This window comes from Stenella coeruleoalba, assembly GCF_951394435.1.
Source record: "Stenella coeruleoalba genome assembly, chromosome: 20".
Lineage (NCBI taxonomy): Eukaryota > Metazoa > Chordata > Mammalia > Artiodactyla > Delphinidae > Stenella > Stenella coeruleoalba.
The window spans coordinates 50939636-50957825 of NC_137166.1; the positions used below are offsets into that span (position 1 = coordinate 50939636).

The window sequence follows — 18190 nt, forward strand, 5'->3', positions numbered from 1 at the left end:
AACCAGGAGAATTGTTTGAACAATATCGTTTACTTAACCCAATAAATCCAAAATATGATGATTCCAACATGTTTTGAATATTAAAAGAAATGAGTAACATTCCTTTTTCTATGCTAAGTCTTCAAAATCCGATGCACTTAAAAGCACATCTCAATTGGGCACTAAATTTTCATCAGGAATACTCGATGTGTTTAGATTTCATGGAATTTACCGTTGAGAAAGTGGCGTCACATATCCGAGTTGATCGAATTATTGCAAGGCTTCAATAATTGAAACTAGAGTCAGCTTTCCAATTTAAATTGAATTAAAGTAGCATTAAAAATTCAGTTCCTCTACTGTACAGCACAGGGAACTCTACTCAATATTCTGTAATGACCTACACAGGAAAAGAGTCTAAAAATGGGTGAATATACGTATATGTATAACTGATTCACTTTGCTGTACAGCAAAAACTAACAATACTGTAAATCAATTATACTCCAATAAAAATTTTAAAAAAATTTTAGTTCCTCAATCACCACGGTTCAGGATCTCAGCAGGCCGTATCACCCTGCGACATGTGGGGGGTCTCTCCCCTGTCCCTCCCCTGTGTAAAAATCTTCCCAACCCCCCTGGCGACAGAGGCGCCGCTCCTCAGACGGGCTTTCCATGGACCTTCTCTAGTCTCATTGCTCGTTGTCCCCAACCCCACGCTCTGAGCACCAACACACCTACCATCAGTGCCCCCAAGGCCTTTTCCCCTCCTCAGTCCCTTCTCACTCCTCTTCTGTCCCTCAGGGCTCAGCTTGGTTAAGCTCTCTCCTAGAAGTCTCCCTTGAGTCAGGGGCCCTCCCCTGGGCTCCCACAGTGAGCTGTGTGGCCTCCAGCACTGCACACATCACAGTGACAATAACCTGCATTTACTGAGCGCTTACTGTAGGCTGGGCCCAGTTCCAGGCCCTTACACGTATTCACTTTTAATCCTCCCAACATCTCTGGGTGGGAGGTACTGTAATTATCAGTCGTTTTAGGGATAAAGCCCAGAGAAGGGAAGTCATTTGCCCAAGGTCACACAGCCAGTGGATGGTGGAGCCGTGCTCTTAACCACAACGCTAAAATCGGGGCTGTCACGAGGATGGCTGAATGATGCAGAAATCCAAGTGTGGACAAAGACAGGCAACTGAAAGGGCGAGGCCAGGGGGTCCTTACCCGTGCGACGCTTCGGGATCCCTGACGGGGAGACGACCGTGGGAGAGGTGCTAGAGTGGGAAGGGCTGCTCTCAGGCGGTGTGCCAGGACTGGGAGGGGAGACTTGTGGGGAATCTGGAGCATGCTTCTGGAAGGGGAGAGAAAGAGCAATTCCTGAGTGAGAGGAGGAAGGAGGGAGCACCCAGCTACGTCATTTCCAAGCACTTGAGAGTACAGAGGGACTCAGCCCCACTTAGGCCTCATCCCCTCTTACCTGGGCCATCCCTCCACCATCCTGCATAGTTTCATGGTCCCAGACTGTCCCTATTATGGACCCCAATAACAATTCTTTTTTTTCTAAAGTAACAGAATCTTTGATTTTTAGCTAGGCATAATACAGCCCAACTAAAAACTATACTTCCCAGGATCCCTTGCAGCTAGGTGTGCTCAGGAGCCCGAGGACTACACTTCCCAGCCTCCCTTACATCTAGGTGTGGTCAGAAGCCCCAGGTCTACACAATGCAATGTAAGGATATACAGGTCCACTGGTTCAAATAACATTCACCTAAAGGCAAGTGGAGTGCCCTGCTCTTCCCACTGGCTGAATGTGGGCATTCACTTGGACAAGGGCATCTAGGGATGGCAAGCAACAGTATAGAAGCACCCTGGGGCAGAGTTAGCTGAGGAAAAGACGAAGATGACAAGGAAGAAGCAGCTTCTGAGGGGCCTTGGAGGCTCTGTAAGAACCAGCTTTGGCCTGAGCTGGCAACGCCAGGGGGTTTGAGCAGGGGGGAGACAGGAGCTCACTTCACCATCGACAGACTGAGAAGTGCTGCACTTCAGACGTTATCCTCAGAGCAGCCAACAGGCATGAAATAACTTAAATGAGAGGAGTAAGTGAGCCGATGCACTTGAAGATAGAAAGCCCTCCCACAACAGGAGAGACTGGACGGATTTCCGAGCCCTTCCTCTGTAGCAGGCGTTCTTCTCTGATCCGTATGTGAATCGACTCACTGCACCTTCACAGCCACCCTATGAGGTGAGGGCCATCTATCGGGAGCTGCTCGTGCCAGCTGAGGCTGCCCAGGCACCCCAGGCCAGGGAGCCGAGCCCAGCCGCCCGGCAGAGGCGGGGTTAGGAGCACAGAGACCAGGCAGGACCACTCCACTCCTCCCCCGCTGGGGCATCATCTCCAGAATTCTCCTGAGCAGCCACTGCACTCAGCTCCAAAGGCCACTGGGAATGATGGTTTCTTCTGGTAAATGTGGGCAGGCTGCTGGGGCCCTACCTGGATTTTGGGGGGCTTGGGGGCTTCCTCCTCCTCGTCCTCCCCTTCGCTGCCCAGGACCCGGGCCATCTTCCTCCCTGGCCTCTTCACTGGAGAGTCGCCCTCAGGTACCACTCTATTCCGCTCCTTCAGCGCCACCCTGGAGGATGAGAAAATGGAGGTTTTATTCCAGCAGATAGAGTGGGGATGCTACTCCCAAATTCTCCAGCCCCTTCATTATGTTTCATTCCCCTCCTTGCCTTTCAAGCACTCAATGAACATTTTCTAGGGGCCTCCTCAGCATATACTCTTAGTCATGCATCCACCCATCCCGCTCTCTGGAGGCCTCCTGTGTGCCCACCCTGTGATGGGTGGTGCTGAGGAGCACGTGAAGTCCCTACTGAGGGCGGAGACTGGCCTCCAACATCCCTTTGGAGACGCTCTTTCAGTCATGCAAGCCCGAGTCCCCTAGGTAGGGACTACATTTCCCAGCCTCCCCTGCAGCCAGGTATGGCCATGTGATGAGTTCTGACCAATAGGATGTTGACGCCTGCAACCTGCTCCTGACTGCTTGTCCTCACTGCTCTCTTATCCCTAGAACTTCGACTTGCTGACCCCCTTTGACAATGCAGGTGAAGGCAGGACACAGCAGAGAGAGAGGGAGAGAAAGAACCTGGGTCCCAGTACCACCAAGTGGTACAGAGTCACCTAGCTGCCCCAAACTGCTTAAACAGCTCAGAATCTTTCAAGTGAGAAAGAGGCAATTTTAACTTTAACCAAGTCACCATGACTTTGGTTACTGGTAAAGCAGCCCAACGACTCCCCTAACACCAGCTCTGAGGCACTCCCAGTCTGGTGAGGAACACAGACACGGCCGTCAAAATACAACCAATATGCCTGCTGATGGAAGTCACTTAAGGGGCTGAGAACACAGCTGATTCCTACCGGTTTCTGTACTCATAAAGCTCACGGTCTGGACAAAGACCAAGATGTACACAAACACCTCCCTACTTAGGTCAATGACGGCACGCTCTTGTCATGGAACATTAAAGAGAATAAAGTGAGATCAGATGAAGTGGATGGCTCTAAGACTTTTTTTTGTGGGGAGAGAAAGCAGACTGTCAAATCTGTGAGAGGAGTTGCTGTTGATTTTATTCACTGCTAAACCCACAGAGTCTAGGTGCCCGGCACATAGTAGATTCTCAGTAGATATTTGTTGACTAAATGAATCTATACAGTATGATTCCATGAATGTAAAAGATACATGTTTGCCCATATGTACCTGCAACTTGCATACAGAATAATCCTGCTTTTCCTATTTAAAAATAAATTAAAAATGTGTATTATTATCTCTTGTATGTCAGGCATGTGCCAGCTACTTGAGATATAACAGTGACCAAAATGAGAGTCCCTGCCATCCAACATATAAGTGTGAGAAACACTTATTCATTCAGCAGTTCCCTATTGAGCACCTACTATGTGTCGTAACTAACTGTATTAGGCGCACGTATGTTTTTACGCATAGAAAAAAGGTATGGAAGGATATACCTCAGATTGGTAATAGTAGTTTCTCTGGAGAGTAAAACTGGAAGCACTTCAAATTTTTATTTACCTACTTCTGAGCTGATGTATTAATAATTACCATGTGTAATTCCACATGTGGGTATCTATGCTAGAAAAAAAAATCTGCACGTGTGCCCAAGAAGTCACACATACAGACTAAACTGCAGCATGGACTGTTTCAGCCAAAAAGTGGAAACAACCTAAATACCCATCGCTAGGGGGACGTTAAATAATTTCTACAGCACATCCATAAAATGGAACACAGAGCAGAAGGTAAAAGGGATCCGAGGGTCCTTTGTGTTCAGGAGTGGAAAAAATCTCTAAGTCATACTGTCACTGAAGAAAGCAAGTTCAGGAACCATACACGCAGTATGATCTCTATTTTTCAAGACATTAAAACATGTCACAGAAAATAAAACCACACACAATAAGTGTGTATATATAGCAGTGCAAACACAAAAGGGGCAGATCTAAAAGTCGAGAGTGTTGATAAATTATGACCTCATTCTTACCACTGACTGAGCGTCTTTTATGAACCAGGCACTGTTCTGTAAGTCGTTAGTGTGTTATGCATCAAACCCACACAGAAAGCCTGACATAGATCATGATACCCTGCTACCCGTGAGGAAACAGGTACAGGAAGTGAAGTTACTTGCCCAGGCTCCCAAACTGGGGATGTGAGCTAAATCTACCCTGAGTGCATGCTTTGGAAAGCTGACCGGTCCAGGGGCAGGGTCTTCCCGAGAATCTGTGACAAGGACGCTGGAGGAAAGAACATTGTTCTCTTCTATTTAGATGCGGCCAGTGGCAGGGTCTCTGCCTCATGCAGTCTGCTCCAGAATGAAGTCAAGACACTGGGACGGAGCCCTGAAGACAACTCTGAGGCCCTGGATCCAGCTGTGCCTGAAGATGACCCTACCTTTGGCTTGTCCAGTTACCGGAGTCAAAAATTTCCCTGTGGGGCCCTGAGATATTCTGAGCCAGGTCCTGACTGATAAAAGGAACAGATTCACCACATCCCAGCCCCAGAACGTACTTTGGAGGGGACTCTGTTTCTCTGGTGCTGTTGGATATCTCCTTCTCTGGCTTCTTCACTTTGCCCTCTTTCTTGGGCTGGAAAAATGACCTGGAGGAGCAGAGGGTGGGGTGCGGAAAAGTGAATGATAACAGAACCAATAACCCCGCTAACACACACCACATTCCACAGCTTCCGATGCCCGTCCCCGTCCCAGGACGCAACAGAAGGCTTCAAACAACCCCCTTAGACCAATAAGGAAAACTGAGGCTTATCAGATGGAGGAGGCAACGCTCTGCTTATTTTTCTGCCCCAACTTGCCACTCACCTGAGACAGGACACAGCCCGATTTCCATTCCACAGGGATTAACTATGCACTTACTACGTGCCAAGGCCTGTCCTTGGAAGCTAGGGGCAGGGCAGTGACCCAGACACATATGCCCCTGCCCTGGAGGGGCTGACACTCTAGTGCGGTAGGCAGACATTAGCAAAGAGGTAAATATAAAATGTCCAAAGGCGTTACGTGCTCTGAAAAAGATAAAGGTGCCCTCCCCTCTACCTGAGCCTGATGCGGCTGAGTGGCTTGCCCCAGAGAGCAGAGTACTGAGAGGGGAAAAACAGGGGCTTGACGGCGCAGGGACCTGGCCAAGAGAGGAAGGTTAACATTGCCTACGATGTCTTGGGGACGTCGTGCACCCCCAATATGAGGCAATGAGAGGGCACCTCACCTCAGTGCCCAAAACCCCAGGCTATGAGAATATCGGACAAACCAAACCGGGGGTAAGGCTACAGGTGTCATGACAAAGAAAGCCTGAGAAACTGTCACCCAGACGAGGCATGACAGCTAAATGCAACATGGCTCCAAATCAGATCCTGGAACAGAAAAGGACATTAACAGATAAACTGGTGAAATGCAAATGAAGTCTGGAGCTTAGTTAAAAGGAATGTATCCCTGTTGGTTCCTTATTGTGACCAGTGGACCACAGTGATGTAAAGTGTCAACAACGGAAACCGGGTGAAGGGTGTACAGGGACTCTCTGTACAACTTTACAACTTGCTGGTACATCTAAAATAATTCCAAAATTAAAAGTTTACTTAATCTTTAAAAAATAAAATAGGGACTTCCTTGATGGTCCAGTGGTTAACATTCTGCGCTCCCAATGCTGGGGGCATGGGTTTGATCCCTGGTCAGGGAACTAAGATCCCACATGCCACACGGCATGGCCAAAAAAGGAAAAAATTTAAAAATAAAATAAAATAAAGCAAGGTGACAGAAAGCAATCAAAAGTGCTATCATCCCAGGAGAGACTGTCCCCAGATTTCTCATCACCTGAGAAAAATGCAGCGTAGGATCTGTGTAAGCCACCAACTCCTAGGTCTCTGTGGGTGACATCCAGGTCTGGATCTGTCTAGAATCCATCCCCTCCTTCTGGGAATAGCCCTCCACGTTTTTCTTGTGATGCCCGTTCCCCCACATTCTCTCAGTCCCTATGGTTCGCGTGGGTCTGCCCTTTCACCCACAACCAGGGCACAGGCCCTGGGCCTGGCCACTCAAGGCCCTGCATCCCTGGGGCTACGACAGTGGCTGGCTCAGGGACCGGCATGCGGCCCAAGGTGGGCCAATGAAACTTAACTCTAGATATTGTTGTGACAGCTGGGAGAGAGACCACCTCTTTCCACCAGGATTGCTGGCTCTAGGGTACTAAAAGTCTAAGGAAGACAGCCTGCCAGAGTGATACAACATCCAAGAAAGCAGAGCTGAACGATGGAGACAGAGTCCCAGTGAGAAAGTCTGGACAACTGGATCTGACTATTAAAGCCAAGTTTCGGGCTTCCCTGGTGGCACAGTGGTTGAGAATCTGCCTGCCAATGCAGGGGACACGGGTTTAAGCACTGGTCCCGGAGGATCCCACATGCTGCGGAGCAACTAGGCCCGTGAGCCACAACTCCTGAGCCTGCGCGTCTGGAGCCTGTGCTCCGCAACAAGAGAGGCAGTGACAGTGAGAGGCCTACGCACTGCGATGAGGAGTGGTCCCCGCTCGCCGCAACTGGAGAAAGCCCTCACACAGAAACGAAGACCCAACACAGCCAAAAATTAATTAATTAATTAATTAATTTTTTAAAAAGCCAAGTTTCCACTACACAAGCCAAAGAATTCCTTTTCTGTTTTTCCTGAAGCCAGCCTGACTGAGTACCGGGTTCCTCAAGCCGGGCATTACCGGCATTTCAGGCCAGATCACTCTTCGTTGTGGAGGGCTACCCGGGGCATTGTAGGATGTTTAGCAGCCTGCCTGGCCTTTATCCACTAGATGCTAGTGGGAAATTCCCTCTCCCCCCAGGTGGTGACAACCAAAAATGTCTGTTGTTCCCTGGGGGACAAAACTGCCCCCGATTGAGAACCAGGGGTCAGGGTCTCTGAACCTTGCAACTAAAAATTCTGGTTACTACACTACCTATTTTTCTGATCCCCTTTCCCACTTTCCGTACTGCTCAACTCCTGGAAATCCCTACGTGAAGACTAACCCGAGTTCTTCTAAGATAAGGCGCAGAGTCAGAGAGGGGAGCAGAGAACTTGGAGTATGTAAGCCGGTGGCAGGGGCAGGGGTGTGGGGAGGGTACTTACATAATACTTCGCTGCATGATGGCGTCAGAATCCTCCCCTCCCCTGTCCTCCTCTTCTCCAGTGGGCAGTTCCTGAAGTAGACATCCAAATACTTGGTGAGGATACTGATTGTGCAGGGATCAAAACAGAAACTTCCACACACTGAGGTTTGGGGAAATCACCCTGAAATCTACATCACCTGGCTTGAACTTGACACTCACTGAACAGCCCATCATATGGCCTGTCAAACGTACAACGTGCAGCTGCTTTAACCAACTAAAGAAGAGAATGCATTTACCAGAAATAAAGAACGTCCACTCTGAAGATAGGAATAAATGTCTCCCTTCCTATGACAACCGGGCTAGTAGCCCTTCAAAGACAAGGTTCCCTTCCCAGCTGCCACGGCCATACTGACTCACTGTGTCTGCATGCTAATCTTTTTTTTCCCTCTTTTTGAAACCTTGAAGGAATGTACTCCCGGTCGTGTTTGATGTACGTTCTTTGTTCTAACAAGATATAAAACTGTGCTGAAAACCATGCTTCTCTGGAGCAGTTCCTCAGAACTGAGAGGCTGTCTCCTGAACTACAGTCCTCCGTTTGGCTCGAATAAAACTCTTTTTTTTCTATTCCCATTATAGATCGTTTCTCAATTATTTACATTGACACTTCTTTTCAGAAAGAAAAAAACCCCACAAAATCAGAAACATGAGTTTCCCCATCAAGAAGAAACTCCAGTTTTTACAGACCAAAATGATTTGCTGGTGAGATTTATTAGTGAAGAAAAGGGGTCTGAGTCAGAGAACAGGCGCTTCCTTTACCGTATGGAGCCTGCTTTTTGTCTAATACAATGACATACTGAAGACCAAAGGGTTTTGTTCAGTTGGGTTTTTTTTTTTAGCTAAATTTTCAGGTTAGTGAAAAAAATTTTTGCATTGATTATATAATATGCTACAATGGCTGTGAGACATGGCAGTTCATCAAATCATACCCACAGGGCTAAATAAATCAGCTGTTGAGCTGTTTCTAAGGTATACTGTTAAGACCCTCGTGGGGGGCACACCAATCTCAAAAGGGTGCAGACTGGATGATTCCATTTACATGACATTCTCCAAAGGACAAAACTCACATGGAGATGAGCAATTGCCAGGGGGCGGGGGCTGTGAAGGGGTAGGTAGCATAGGGAGTTCCTCTGGGGAGACGGCACTGTTCTGTATCTCAATTGTGGTGGTGCGTCCACAGATCTCTGCATGGGATCAAACTGCATAGACAGAGACAGTCACACACACACAGGAGCGCATGTAAAAACTGAACACGGGCTAGAATCCAGCTAACAGTACTGTCCAAGGCTAATTTCCTGGTTTTAATACTGGATTACACTAATATAAGATGTCACGGGCTTCCCTGGTGGTGCAGTGGTTAAGAATCCGCCTGCCAATGCAGGGGACACGGGTTTGAGCCCTGGTCCCGGAAGATCCCACATGCCACGGAGCAACTAAGTCCGTGCATCACAACTACTGAGCCCGCAAGCCACAACTACTGAAGCCCGTGCGCCTAGAGCCTGTGCTCTACAACAAGAGAAGCCACTGCAATGAGAAGCCCGCGCACTGCAACAAGGAGTAGCCCCCGCTCGCCACAACTAGAGAAAGCCCGCGTGCAGCAATGAAGACCCAATGCAGCCAAAAATAAAATTAAAAATAAATTAAAAAAAAAATGATGTCACCTCTGGGGGAAGATGGGTGTACTATTTTTACAACTTCCTGTGAGTCTCTAATTATTTCAAAATAAAAAGTAAAAAACAAAACAGAATGAAGGCACTATTACTGCTATAGAAAGAAGGCCTAGATCTAGTAACATTTTAACTAATAATAAATAATAAAGGAGGCAGAACAGTGGATATAATATGCTATTGATTTTGCAAGACAAGGGAAAATAAAAATATACATATTCGTTAGTACTGCTTATTTCAGCCAATCAGAAACTCTGGAAAGATAACCAAGAAAGCAACAGAAGTGGCTGGGGCCGACAAGGTGACGGGCTGTGAGCCGAACTGGTCACTGTGTACCTCTGTCCTGATTTTATTTTGAACCATACATATTTATTACCTGTTTGACTTTTTTTTAAAATAGTAAATCTAAGCCCCAGATAACTTTTCTAATTCTCTTTCTCAGCCCCCCACTGGCTCTTCCCTCTGGTGAGGCCCTGCCCGCCCCCCCACCCAGGGCCAGTCCCCTTTGGCCCAGCTCCGAGCTGATAGGCTGCCAGGAAGCCTCCCGGGGGCACCTGCTGGAAGAGCAGCTCACTTTCCTGGCCTCTCACGGTGGTTAATTAGTACTTCTCTCATCACACTTATTGCATCCACCCCGTGGTCCCCAGATTACGTTCAGTTTAACTTTCCAAACAGATGTGGGGCTCCGGAGCCATGGGGCTGTGCCTGGTTCACTCCCATCTCCTCCAAAAATTATTTCCCAACCTTCAGACATTCCTCATACCACCTTGGCAATTTCCACCATATCTAGGAAAACCCTGGATTTTTTTTCACTGAATTATTTTTTCTGTCAAAGAATCAACTTCTTATGAACTGGGGTGCTTAGTGGGCGGTAGGCACTCTTCCAAAACTTTTTATGAATTAATTCATGCAAAAGCTATTACAATTCATCATTGTCCTGATTTTACAAATGAGGTGACAGAAGCACAGAGAGGTCGAGTAACCTGCTCAAGGCCACACAGCCTAATGAGTCGCAGAGCCAGGATCCAAAGCCAGTCGTCTGGCTCCAGAGTCCGTGTCCTTAACCACTAACATTCTGAGGGTGAGGAAGGAAGGGGTCCCTCCATATTGGGATCGAGGGAGATGGAGGTGGCCCTAGATCTGGGGGCTGTTGAGATAACAACTGTACCAACGATAATGTGACCCCATACTACCCAACCACCCACTCAAGCATTTCCAACTGTTATCCCCATGTCACCGATGAGAAAAGTGAGGCACAGAAAGGTTAAATCACTTGTCCTGAATCACAGAGCTCGTGAGCAGCAAACGGGGGATCCAAATTCAGACACCCTGGCTCCAGATCCTAGGCACCCTGCACTCCCATTTCTGTCACTCCCACAGGCAGAACAGCAACGCCTGCCACAAATAGGAGACAGCCGCAAAAACAAAAAGAACAAAACCAGATGATTAGGTTGTAGTTCAAAGCACTGGCTGCTGGAGGCTCTGAGCCCAGACCTGCTGCTTTCTCTTTGTTCAAAGCGCTAACTAGCCAAGTGCTGGAGGGGGCTGTGAAAGGCACCCTGCACCAAACGGAGCCTTTCTAAGACAAATTGAAAGAGAATATAAAGGGATTAACTTTCTCCTTATGAGCGTTAGTGTTATTTAATGTCATACCCACACACCACTTCCAGTTTCCTTAAGTACTTCTGTTAATTTTTTAATGTGTGAAACTCAAATCAGAAAAAGCCTTTACTGCTTAAAGAAGCATGCTGAAATAAACAGGGACAAAATGTCATGATGTCTGTAAACTAGTTCAAATATTTCAGCAAATGCCTGAAGTTTGCTTTAAAATAATTCAGGGTTTTTGGGGGGAATTAAGGAGCATATAGACGAAATAAGAATGAACTATTCTGATAATTCCTGGGGCTGGGTAATGGGTACACAGGGAGTCATGACACTACTCTCTACTTTTGTGTATGTTTGAAACTTCTACAATAAACGTTAAATTTTTTTATTCAGAAAATCAGACGGTGCAAACATAGCAAAATGTTAACAGCTGTAAAATCGAGGTGGTGGCGTATTATTCTAGTTGCTCCACTTTTCTGTCTGAAAGTTTTTATGAGTCAAAGGCGAAAAAGTAACCTAAAATTGGGAATAAAAATATAATTTGCGTATACAGCCCAAAGCTCAGAATTCATGAAAATCAATAAGGTAGTGAATAACCCAGCCCCTTTCCCCCTCAAAAAACACTAGTATTGGTACGAGTCCCTCACTTGAGAAAGTTCTAATCTATCCTGGACATGAATTATCTGTCAAAGTCAAGATCTTTTCTTCCCAACCAGCCAGGGAGCCCCTAAATTCACTTCCACACAAGGAAGAACAGAGCCTCACACAGTAGTCACTGCAGGGCTCCCAAGACTTTCAGTCTCTGGGACAATACAGGAAAGGAAACCCAGTCCCTGCTCTTGAAAAACCTCACAGGCCCCACTGTCAAAGATATGCAAAGTACGGGACGTCCCTGGTGGTCCAGTGGTTAGTGCTCCGCGCTAACAATGCAGGGAGCAAGGGGTTCGATCCCTGCTGAGGGAACTAAGATCCCCACACGCCGGCGCGGCCAAAAAAAAAATGTTCAAAGTAAATAAGGATGAAATAGGACTCAGCACTCCAACAAGGAGACTGGAAAAAATGAAGGAATGAACGAACAAACAAACGAATTAACGAACTCGACTAAAACCCAATTTCTTGATTCGAAGCTCAGGGCTCAGGGCCCTGGCGTTACATACCATTTATATGCTGATTTATATCTCAAACAGCCTATTTATTCTCCAACCACCACCCCTAAATTGCCAGCCAACTTCCTTTAGGAACCCAACTCCATAAGTTTCCCAGTCCTTCCCTAAGTCTACAAACCAGTCAATCCTCCTCCTCACTTTCCTTCCGCATCACGTTCCCCCTTCCTGCCTTGACTCGGGTGGATTCCGGTGCACCATTACCGTCTTTCGTCGCTCTCTTGCTCTTAACTCCCGCCCTCCGTCTCACCGTGCAAAACCCCAAAGCTGCTGATTCCAGCCAACTTTCCACCTACCCTGTGCCTGCGCCCGCAGAACGGACCTGGACTGGTCCCCAGGGGTCTTTCGGACTGCGGTCCAATTCTCTCCATTCCCCCAGACCCTTCAACCCTCCTGCTCTCCCAGACCGTACTTCACACTAGCTTCTCCAGCCGCCAGCACCGCCTCCACTCTCCTCCTCGTCGGAGGAAATGGCAGCAATCGGGAGAAAGACAAGTTCCCACCACCTTATCTGCCTCCGCAACTGCGCCTGCGCGCAGGCGCTCCGACTCCCAGCTGTCGGTACTGAGACCACCCAGCTGTGCCCTCACTGAAGGCCAGACCCTCGACCTGCGCACCAGATCTTATGCCCTCTCACCTCCTCAAACCCCATGCTCCAGCACGCCTCTCCCTTCTCTCCTGCATCATCGACTTTTCTCTACTAGACCATCCCTATCGGTTTACAATTCTGCTGTGACTCCTCCTACCTAAACAAACAAAAATCCCTCTCTTGACCCCACGTGCTCCTAGCAGCTATCGCCCCATTTCTCTGCTCCCCTTTTCAGAGAAGTCATAGAAAGAACTGTCCCAAGGCACCACCTCCAGTGTCTCTCCTCCCATCCCCGCTTGAACCTTTAAGTTTTCCCACATCACTCAGCTGGACCTTGCTCATCAAGGGGACCGAGGACCTCTGGGCTGCTAAATCCGAAAGTCATTTCTTGTTCCTCATCTTGGCCCATAAGCAGCATTAGAAACATCTGACTCCTTGCTCCACTGAAATTCTTCCTTCAAACCACACCCTCACCTCAGTGTCTACTATTTCCTGGATTCCTGTGAGGGGTCTTCCTTAGCCACTGCGGGGAGAAGAGTAAGTGCCCCCAAAGATGTCCCCGCGCTAATCCTGGACCTGTGGATATGTTACCTTACGTGGCAAGAGACTGCAGATGTGATTAAGCGTTCTGAGGTGGGGAGAGTACTGTGGATTATACGGGTGGGCCCAGTGTTATCACTTACAAATGGGGCTTCCCTGGTGGCGCAGTGGTTGAGGGTCCGCCTGCCAATGCAGGGGACACGGGTTCGTGCCCCGGTCCGGGAAGATCCCACATGCCACGGAGTGGCTGGGCCCGTGAGCCATGGCCACTGAGCCTGCGCGCCTGGAGCCTGTGCTCCGCAACGGGAGAGGCCGCAGCAGTGAGACGGCCGCGTACCGCAAAAAAAAAAAAAAAGATGACAAGTGATCCTTGTAAGTGGAAGGAGGGGCTTAGAGTCAGAGATTGGAGATGCTACCTTGCTGGCTTTGAAGATGGAGGAAGGGGCCACGAGTCAAGGAATGCAGGTGGCCTCTAAAAGCTGGAAAAAGCAAGGAAATGATTTTCCCTAAAGCCCCCAGAAGGTATGTAGCCCTGCCAACACCTCGATTTTAGGGAAAACAATTTTAGACTTCTGGCCTCGGAAACTGTAGGAGAATTAAAATGTGTGCTGTTTTAAGCCACTCACTTCCTGGTAATATGTTACAGCAGCAACAGAAAATGTAGCAACTCACTTTCTAACGGTTGCAGTGCCCAAGGCCCAATTCCTCCTCTCTGTCCTATTTACACCCACTCCGTTGGAGACCTTAACCAGTTTGATGGCTTAAACATACTCTGGGATGATGACGACCCCACAATGTCTACCTCTCGCTGTGACTTCCCCTCTAAACTCAAGGACTCATATTTCTAGTTTTCTGTGCTATCTCCATCTGGATTTCTAACCAAAATCTCAGACTCAATGGGACCAAATCCAAACTCTTAGAAAGACACACACACACGCATACACACACTTTTATCCCTCCTCCAACCAATGTTCTCCGTCTCAGCACTGGTAGCTTTTTTCACCCAGCTGCACAGGTCAAAAACCTTGGTGTCCACTACATACCTATTATTTAATTATCAAACAAGTGACAATACCAAGGGCTGGGGAAGATGCGGAGCAACTGGAACTCTCATATATTTCTGGTGGGAAGGCAAAACGGTCCAGTCACTTTTGGAAAAGTTTGGCAGTTTCTCAAACCGTTAAGCATACATTTACCATATTGACCCGGCAATCCCACTTCTGGCTATCTACCCAGTGAAATCCTACGTTCACACAAAAACCTGTAACCTAATGTTTACAGTAACAGTCTGTTTATAATCGCCAAAAACTGTAAAAAAAACCCAAATGTCCTTCAGTGGGTGAATGGATGAACAAATTGTGGTACATCATCCAATGCATTTAATTGCTGGCTAGTGTTCCATTGTAGAATATTCTAAACTTTGTTTATGCTTACTCGGCAATAAAAAGGAGTGATCTACTGATACACTACAGGAATGGAGAGGAATCAGTGGTTGCCAGACGGAGGGCTTAAAGGGAGCCCCAGAATCATTTTTAGGGGTGATGGAACGGTTCTGTACCTTGATTGTGGTGGTGGTGACATAACTCTAAATGTTTCAAAATTAACAGAACTATACACCGAAAAGAGTAAATTTTACTATATGTAATTTTTTTTATTATTATAAAAAAAATCAGTGGAGTTACCAATGATTCAGGTCCGGCTACCGCCACCCCTGGCCTGTTGTACTGTCCCCTCCCTCTTTTTCTTCACAGCACATAGCACAACCTGACCTTATAAATTAGAATTTGTTTCACCCTCTAGAGTAGTGCTTCAAACAGGACTTTCTGCCTGACAGAAATTGTTCTCTATCCGCATTGTCCAGAAAGGGAGCTCTAGCCATATGTGGCTTCGGAGCATTTGAAAGGCAGCTAGTGCGACTGAGGCACTGAGTTTTTCATTTGTTTCTAATTAACTTGAATTTCAATAGCTACTGCTATGTATAAAATAGATAATCAACAAGGACCTACTGTATAGCACAGGGAACTCTACTCACTATTCTGTAATAATCTATATGGGAAAAGACTCTGAAAAAGAATGGATATATGTATAACTGAATCACTTTGCTGTACACCTGCAACAAACACAATATTATAAATCAGCTATACCCCAGTATAAAATAAAAATTAAATTAAAAATAATAAAAGTAATACCTACTCATAAAAAAAATTCAATAGCTACACGTGGCTAATGGCTACTGTTTTAAGCAGTGCAGGGCTCAAATGTAAGTTCCATAAAGATAGGGACTTTGTCTATTTGTTCAACGATATGGCCACGGGACCTAAAACAGTGCTGGCACTGAATGCACTGGCCCACACACACTCCTTTGATTACTAAAAACTGGGATAACAAAAACATTACTGAAGAATTTACAGTTTATAAGCAAGATCTTTCAAACCTGGAGACCATGGTAACAAGGGGGATGTAAAAGGGTGTTTAGGGGTGAACAGTCTGAGGATGACAGGCCTCAAGGCTCAAGTCTGCATTTCTTCTCTTTAGTAAAAGCTCACATTTCCTGACCTGTCCCCTATCCTCACCCGACCCCTGTGAAATATTTTCCACCTTTCCCGTAAATATGCTACTCTCCCTCCTGCTCTGAGGTTTAAAACAGCTCAGCATTCCCCCAAAAGACAACTCAGGAAGCTGAGACAGGAGAGGGAAACTGCCTTGTCCAGGGCCACACAGCTGGTCAATGACGGATACTATAAACGAGGGGTGCCAGTTCTGAGAACCCCCAGGGATTCACGTTTAAAATATACCCACCGCACTCCCAGACCTACTGAATCAGAATCCTGGGAATGGAGGGGGAAAATCTGCAGGCCTACCGAGCTCCCAAAGAATCCTAAGATAAGATGAAATTAAGGAGGTCTTACTTAACACGTCCTTCTTGCCTTTTCCTCGTGCCTTCTTCTCAGGCTGCCTAATAAGTCAGAGATTCAAACGGGCTGAAAAGGGCATGGTGGCCAAGGAGTGATGGCCTTAATCCCATTTTCTGCTGGCTCCCCTCACTGATTCTCCTCAGCTTTCAGATGCCAGTTCTCCTTTCCAAACGCCCCCTCTTCCTCCCAAATACCCTCCCCCTTACCCTTGAAGCTACCCCCTCACTTAAGGGCCTCAAGATCCTTCTCTCTTCCCTCCCCAAGCTCTTCTGGCCCTCCCTCCACCATCTCAGGTAACAATTAGCCCAGACCTTTCAGCTAACCTCCACTATGGCCCCACCCCCTCCCAGGCCTTGGCCTCCTCCTCGCTGTCCAGCCGCCCCTTCACTGCTCTTCCCTTGGCCCTGCCCCCTCATCAGGCATACACAAGGCCAGAGCTCCCCCCGTCCAGAAGGTTCGAGACCTTTCATAAGGCCTTTGCCTAAGCCTAGCTCTTACCAATGATTTCCTCTGGCCTCACCTCCATCTACCTGGGCTCACCCCTTAAAGCTGACCCCTCTCCTTCAACCTTTCCCCCGGCCCCGCCCACTGTTAAACTTTTCCCTAGCCCCACCCCCTTCCAGGTGGGCCCACCTCCCCCGACCCGTCCAACTTCCGGATGGCCTCGCCCACCGACAGCCTTTTCCCCGCCCCTCATCCCTGTATAACCACGCCCCTTCCAGGTAGTCCCGCCCCTCCAGGCCTCTCTTCAGACCCTGTCCCGTACAAGGGCTTCGGCCCTCGTCTACCTTCTACCCGGCCCTGAACCTCCAGCGGACGCAGCCCCGCCCCCTCCAGCGGCCTGCTGCCCGCGCTCTCCCCTCCGCAGCGCGCTCCCCACTGCCTCAGCGACCCCTACGTCCACTCTCTGCAGCCGACCAGGCGAAGGCACAAGCCCCGAGTTTACGACACGCACGCCGTTCCCCAACCCTAAAGGCCCTCACGGCCGGCGCCACTTGCCTCGCGCCGAGCCCGCGCGCCGTTGTCCTGAGCGTCACAACCGGAACCGCTCGGCGATACACTGCAGTCCCAAATTCGCGCCACGGACTTCGCGCGCAGACTTCGGCGGGCGGGGGCGGGGGCGGGGCCGAGCCGAGGGGCGGGGCCGGGCGACGTCCGCGCCGCCGCCACACGGAGAACGCTGGGAGTTGTAGTCTCCAAGACGTGAGAGTGCCAGTAAAGGGGGTAAAGTGGGGCAAGCCCTCCCGCAGAGCACGATGGGAAACAGCCCCGAGCCTTCTGTTGCTCTGGATGAGTGGGTGTGGCTGGGGGGTCTGCGGAGCGACCGGCGGGAAAAGGGAGATTCGGTGGAAGCCGCTGCGCGACGCACGGCGGGAAGAGAGGCGGGAGGCCGCGCGGGGCATCCCGGGAGCAAGGGCCGGGCCGGGCCTCGGCGCGGGGCATTGTGGGATGTGGACGCCGCTCCGGGGCGGGTAGGTGAGTGGGGAGGGGCGGGAAGGGTGCACATCTGGGGGAGGGGAGAGGCACAGCTGGGTGGGACAGCCGGGATGGGAGGTGCCAAGGCAGGCAGGGCTGGGAGGGGTTGCGGAGGCTGGAGCCGGTTGGGAGGGGCTTCATGAGGAGGGAGGCGCAGCTGGACGTGGGGGAGCATTTGGGGTGATGAAGTCCATCTAAGGACGACGGGCCATGCTAGGACGAGGACCCATATCTGGGGGAGGATGATAGATGTAGATGGGAGGAGGGGGCCACAGCTGGGCTGGGCGGTGCATCTGGGCAGGTGGGGACCACAGATGAATATTGGTGACACTTCTGAGAATTGGCCACAAGTGAATGGGGCACACACCTGGACGCGAAGGGGCCATACTAGATGTGGGGAGTAAGTCTGGATATGGGAGCATCTCTGGGAAGCAGAGGCACAGCTGGATGTGGCAACCCGTATAGGGGTCACATGTTGGAGAGGAGCAACATCTGCCCAGTATCTGAGACACATCTGGGGAGGAGGGAGCCACAGGTGCATGAAGAATATGACTGGGCGTGA

At 49.0% G+C, this 18190-nt stretch overlaps 1 protein-coding gene across 3 annotated transcripts in view; it reads right to left on the minus strand.

Annotated features, from left to right (window-relative positions):
• The window catches only part of LIG1 (DNA ligase 1), a 41878-nt gene extending 24608 nt beyond the window's left edge, over positions 1-17270 (minus strand). For 2 of the 3 annotated variants that reach the window (XM_079907134.1, XM_079907132.1), the window contains exons 1-5: positions 17152-17270; positions 7636-7706; positions 5034-5123; positions 2456-2594; positions 1189-1315 (exon numbers count right to left, since the gene is read on the minus strand). In XM_079907134.1, the coding sequence (XP_079763260.1) occupies positions 1189-1315; positions 2456-2594; positions 5034-5123; positions 7636-7652 (373 nt within the window). In that variant the 5' untranslated portion in view covers positions 7653-7706; positions 17152-17270. Of the gene's footprint in view, positions 1-1188; positions 1316-2455; positions 2595-5033; positions 5124-7635; positions 7707-16650; positions 16670-17151 lie in introns of those variants that run through there. The other variant, XM_079907133.1, reaches the window with a different exon arrangement.
• Between the last annotated feature and the right edge of the window lie 920 nt (positions 17271-18190).